Here is a 5,729-nt window from a genome sequence, read left to right as displayed (position 1 = left end):
AAAAACAAACAAAAAAAACTTTCTCACTCACCCCATAAAAATCTCTTCCCCAAAGCCAAGCTGCTGTCACGGTTAGGGACGGTGAGGGGTGATGTCTCTGTTCTCTACAGAACCAGCACTGGGCCGCGCCTTGAGAAGCGGGTGCGCCCCGGGTGGGGGTGTACAGTGTGTAAGAGGTCAGGCCATGCTGCTGTGGGACAGCAACCAGCTCAGCTCCACAGTGGCACCCCAAGCTAGCGATGAACCGGTTAAAGCCTGTTCCTTCTAAGTTTCTGAGGCCGACAGGGCAGGGCTACACTTCTGTCTCATCCACTGCTATGGCCTTTCCTCCTCACAAGCTGTCTGGCATCTGGAAATAACAGGAGAAGGTGTGGAGGGGCTCACAGGCCGGGGTCCGCAGCTTAGAGGGGACAGTGTCCTGTGGCCTTGGCTAAGATCTCATCCACAGCATGGCACCTTAGACTTTCCCAAGGTCACAGCTGGTGAGCTGGGACAAAGAATAGCCACTTGGCTTTCTGATACTCTTGGCAGGGCAGGCAGATTCTAAAAGCGGCACGAGCCACCCGAGCAGACCACCGTTTCCCACGTGAGCCGCTGCTCATCAGCGGCCACTGAGCTGTCGGGAAATCCGGCCATGTCCTCCCAGGCTGCAGCCCTTGACAGGAACCCTGAAACCCGCTGTGCTGGGAATATCCAGCATATCTGAGATGAAAGAATCACCAACAAGAACGGAAAATTCTTTGCAATATGGAACTTGTAAAGTCATGTGTTTTAATGGGATTACCTTAGAAACAAGAGGCCCGCTTTTTAAAGACACAAGATCCCACTGCCTTGACAATTCTGTTACTGGAAAGAGTGAATGTGATACAAAATAGTAAGAAACTGTAGATCACCGGCCCCATAATCCTTGTAAGGAGGAAGACTAGAGAGTGCTGCCAGTCTCCCATGAGCCCCTGACAGATACTATCTAATTCGTCCTGGCAACCACCACTGCCCCGACTTACCAGTCTCAGAGACTCAACTCACGCAGGGGCCGGGCGCAGGACCACAGCCAACCAGGCCTCCCCACTCCTATCCCAGGAATGCGTCTCCCCACCACGCCACCTGACCTTATCCTACTGTCCAGGTCTGCCCTGATGGCCTCCAAGGAAATGGGATGAATCACCCTTTCTGTCCACGACGAGGGCAGAATGATACAGCGGTTGAGCGTGCGCACTGGAGCCGGATGGTGGGGGTTCAAATCCCAGCTCGCCCCTCCTCTCTGCTTCGCTCCAGTTCCTGGGCCTCCGAGCCGGTCCCCTCCGCTGTGGAGTGACATACAGTATGACTGCTCATCTGCACAGACTGCTCCGTGCTGGACACGGTTCCAACTTTCCAACTACTCCCGCAGGAGCTCGTTGAATGGGGACAACAGGATCTTGCTGAGAGCAACGGGGAGGAATAAATGGAAATATCTGTGCAGTGCCAAGCCCGGCCCGGCACGGGAGAGGCATCCAGAAATGCAGCTTGAGTTCAGAAGCAGCTGGTCTGTGGCTCCCTCGGCCTGGCTTCTTGTTGGGTGTTCGGTGCCAGGCTACCTTCCTTGAGACCCAAGTCCAGTTTGTGCGGGTGCCTGTGGTCCACCAGGGCGGGCAGCGGCCCGTCATGACGCTTCCGAGGTGGATGCCTCCGAGTTCCAGGACATTGGGGACACGGCCCCACTCCTGCTCTGGAGCTCCCGGGCCTGCTGAAGCTCTTCTACAAGGTCAGCCACCAGGTTCATCTGGCAGGCCCGGAGAGCCCCCACCAGATGGGCCACTGTCGCATTCGCCTTCTCTGTGTTCTTCCAGATTCTCAGCGACTCCCTCACGCGCTCCGTCAGGTTGCGGGGGTATCTGTCCTCGATGCCGTCGATCTTGGCATCTGAGACTTTGAGCTGACGAGCGAGTCTTCTCCAGTCTTTCCCCACGTGATCACATATGAGGTCAAACGCTGCACCCAGGTCTGGGAGGGAAGGAACAGAATGGTTTACAGAGGTTTGCAGACAGGCGACCCCACACTCCTCCCCAGGACTTTTTGCCACTGACATTGAGTGGACAGAGGTGCCTACACAAGGTCCTCTGCAGAGGCTCAAGTCACCTGGCAGCAGAGGGGCTGTCACCGAACGCCCAAGAGTGGCCTCATTCCACCTCAGCCAAACCCCCTGCTCTCCAATACTGTCCTCGGAGGTGTGGCCCGATGAAGACTCAATTGCCAACGGAAGGTGCAGTGGAGCCACCTACGTAGGGCAGGAGACACTGATGGAGGGGCTGGGGAGCTGTCGGAGGGAACAGGGTTGATCCCACATCCTGCCCTAGAGCAGGCTGAATGATGTCACCTCAAAAAGGTATGTTCATGTGAAATCGCTGAAACCATGCATGCTAACTTCTTAGGAAAAAGGGTCTTTACAAAGAAAAGCTGACGGTCTTGAGAGCCCACCATGGGTTACCTGGATGCTACCAGGACAGCTGTCCTTGTGGGAAGCACACCGGAAAGGCCAGCTGAAGGCAGAGGCAGAGCCCGGAGGGAAGCGGCCGCAATCAAGAAATGCCTGAAGCTACCACAAAGCAGACCTGGAAGGGTCTCCCCCAAGGGCATTCAGTGTGAGAGGAAGTGTGGGTCTGAGACATCCTGCTGCTTCAGGCTTCTGGCCTCCAGACCGAGGGCAGATTTCTGCTGGTTTAGGCCACCAGATTTGTGATAATTTGTTATGGCAAACACAGGCAACTAGTAGGCACCCCGTTCTTATTTTGAAAGCTGCCCTGACTGACCACCAGTCTTGAGTCCCTGGCTACCATACTCCTCATGTGCTGAAGTCACCACTGAGATCAGGGAGCTGGTCACAGGACTATAACAGGCCGTTTCTGGAACGTGGAAAGAGGAAAGGAGAGGCAGGACCGGGACCGGAAGTGGCTGGACGTCTCCTGGCAATTCTGAGACGTCGGCAGGTGGACCAGCTCCCGCAGCTCTGACAGCCCTGTGGGCTGGGCACCGTGTTACCATGACTGTACAGATAAGGAAACTGAGGCACAGGGATGCTGACTGACATTCCTGAGGTCGTGTAGCTATACCATGACAGAGCCATGATCTGAAACCCTGGTGGCCTGGCGCCAGAGGCCACTGTTAACCGTTATGCTGAACTTCTGGAAAGGTGGGAGGCAGAGTCGCCCACTATCCACCTGCTCATGCCCACTGTTCACCTTCTGGTGTACGTTTTCCAACACACAGTAACTATACAAATAAAACCAAGCATACATATATCTCAAATGTCAGCTATGTTTCGTGGGCCGCCTTTAAAATGCAAATGTTTTTCCGGATATTAAATATCCCTGAAACCTGATTTTTCCACATCCTGTTTTGTTTGTTCAGCACTGTTGATGTATTTTTAAAATCTGGACTTGACTGCTTTCAGGCAGAGAGCTGTTCTGTCCACCTTGTCCTGAACGGGCACCAGTCCTTACAGAGTGAGACCCATGGCGTCACATTTATACCCCATCTGGTTTGTGACTGAATGGCTGATTGCAGGCCACAGCTCGACGCCTCTGAGGGGCGTCCCCAGTCCACTCCCAAGCCTCTTCCCCCGCCTCTGAGAACAATGGGAAAGGGCTGAGGAATCCTGCTGTACTCAGGGTTTCTCATTTTTATCCTGGAAGCTGCTGCAAGCCACAGGCGAGGGTGGAGAGGGAGTGACCAAGAGCCGGACAGGAAGCCACTCCACAATGAACTTGGCCAGAGAGGCAGTGCAGTGGCTACCGCCACCCATCCGGAGGCCGGACTGCCTGGTTCAAGCCTAGCTGTTAAGTTATCGGCTGCGCATTTCGTCAAGCCACCTAACCTCTGAGCCACAGTCCTGTCCTCTGTAAAATGGGAGCAGTGACAGATAACAGTATCCAAGCCACAGGGCTATGGTGAAGATTCTGTTTGACAGTTGGAAGGGTAAGAGTCACTGAATGAAGTATTACTCTCAGCCGTGAAGGGCATGCGCTGGGCAAATTCCGAGGCAGAAGGGAGATGATGGGAGCAGGCTCACCTAACCTCTGTTCGCACCTTTTCTGACTCCTCCTCACCTTTTCTAAAGTGAGGTTTTTTTCTTATTTACCCAGACAGAATGGGGTGGAAGAAAAAGCACTGTGCGTGTCCATGTCCTGTAACCTTGAATAAGTTAACTTCACTGCGTTTTTGGCTCTCCCATCAGCAAAACCAGGGTTGTACAGAGAAAACCCACGCAAGTCAAACCCGGCAAAGCAGAGGCGCCCGGAGGCCAAGGGGAGGAGCCTCGCAGCACCTGGGCCCGGCGATCCGGCCCTGGCTCGCCCTACCCAGGCCCGCGCCCACCTTCTTCCCCCGGCGCGGCCCCGGCCGCCGCCCCCGCCTCGAAGTCGTCCAGGCGCCGCAGCAGGTCGTGGCGCCGCAGCGAGGCGAGCAGCTCGCGCAGCAGCTCGGTGCGCCCGGGCTCCAGGTCGTTCTGCTCCAGCAGCACGGAGAAGAGGTCCAGGCCGCTCTGCACGCGCTCCAGCTTGCGCTTGCCCACGCGCCCGAGGCACAGGAACTTGAGCTCGGTCAGCTCGCTGCTCGACAGGCCGGACGACACCGAGTGCAGCAGCACCAGGAACGGGTCCATGGCGCTGCCTGCGGGCGGCCGGGGCTACGGCCCCGCCGGATCCTCCGCGCGCCCGCTGTCCTCGGCTCGCTGGCCCTGGCCAGGACTCGCCACTTGCCCGCTGGCCTAAGGCTTAGGCTCCGCCCGCGCTCGCCCCAGGCCCGGCACTCCGGTGCCAAATCCAGTACCGGAAATCCACCGTGGCACCTTTTCCATCGTTATCTCGCGAGAACTCCGGGACCGCGCATGCGCCCCGGGCGAAGCCGTAGCCGTTTCCGCCCTGGGTGGCGGCGCAGCGGATGGGCGCGGCCTCTGCGCCTGCGCCCAGCGGATCGTCTCTTTTCCGGTTGGGAAGTGGGGCCTTGAATGTCCGGAGACCCCGCCGGTGGCTCAGCTGTCTGCAGTGAGGGTGGTCGCGCCTCTGCCGAGTCTACCTGTTTGCCTACCGCGGTGCGGCCCTACTGCGAACAGGGCCGCGGAGGGGCGGGGCGGGGCCGGCCGGGACGTCACGTGACCTCACATCGGCCAGTGACTGACGTTTCTTAGGCGTTCACGTTTAGGGACAGACGTGGAAAATGCGTTCTTTGGTGCCCTTGGGGACGTCTTGTGTGTACATAAAACACTACCCGGAAGCTTATTTGCGTTTAAAAATGTGATTTAAATAATATTTGCTTTCTAAAGTAACTGCCATTTATTCAATCAACATTATTGAGCGCCTACCGTGCCAGGTAGTAGGGGCTAGGGACAAATTAGTGAACAAAGCGAGAGGGTCCCCGAGTGCCCGGAGTTTACATCATAAGTACGAAAGCGACACTCTCCAGAAGAGAAGGTTGTGGCGGGCGCGGTGGCTCAGCTTGCAATCTCCGCACTTTGTGAGGCTGAGGCAGGATTGATTGAGCCCAGGAGTTCGAGACCATCCTGGGCAACATAGCGAGACCTTGTCTCTGTTAAAAAATAAAAATAAGTAAAAATAAGGAAATCGTGTAGTATGCCAGAAATTCAGGAAAGTCAGGGAAAACGGAGTCTGTTCATGGGGTGGGCATGTGGAGGGTGGGGGCTGGGTGGTCTGATAGGGTCTCTGTTCATGGGGTGGGCATGTGGAGGGTGGGGG

At 56.4% G+C, this 5,729-nt stretch overlaps 1 protein-coding gene across 1 annotated transcript; it reads right to left on the bottom strand.

Annotated features, from left to right (window-relative positions):
• Window positions 1–726: 726 nt before the first annotated feature.
• On the bottom strand, window positions 727–5,102 carry FADD (Fas associated via death domain). The gene is made up of 2 exons (XM_017515887.2): window positions 4,354–5,102; window positions 727–1,983 (listed from the first exon to the last, which is right to left on the bottom strand). The coding sequence occupies exons 1-2, from the start codon at window positions 4,637–4,639 to the stop codon at window positions 1,643–1,645; spliced, it is 627 nt and encodes a 208-aa protein (XP_017371376.1). The 5' UTR covers window positions 4,640–5,102; the 3' UTR covers window positions 727–1,642.
• Window positions 5,103–5,729: the final 627 nt, after the last annotated feature.

This window comes from Cebus imitator, unplaced genomic scaffold, assembly GCF_001604975.1.
Source record: "Cebus imitator isolate Cc_AM_T3 unplaced genomic scaffold, Cebus_imitator-1.0 Scaffold563, whole genome shotgun sequence".
NCBI classification, from domain to species: Eukaryota; Metazoa; Chordata; class Mammalia; order Primates; family Cebidae; genus Cebus; species Cebus imitator.
This window is presented reverse-complemented; position numbering and strand designations above follow the sequence as displayed.

What these genes read in the sequence shown, in the direction of transcription:
- FADD (XM_017515887.2), bottom strand. Translation starts at nt 4,639, where the DNA reads ATGGACCCGTTCCTGGTGCTGCTGCACTCGGTGTCGTCCGGCCTGTCG. An exon ending in GGCCGCGCCGGGGGAAGAAG is followed by an intron (nt 1,984 to 4,353) that starts GTGGGCGCGGGC and finishes CTTCCCTCCCAG; the next exon opens with ACCTGGGTGCAGCGTTTGAC.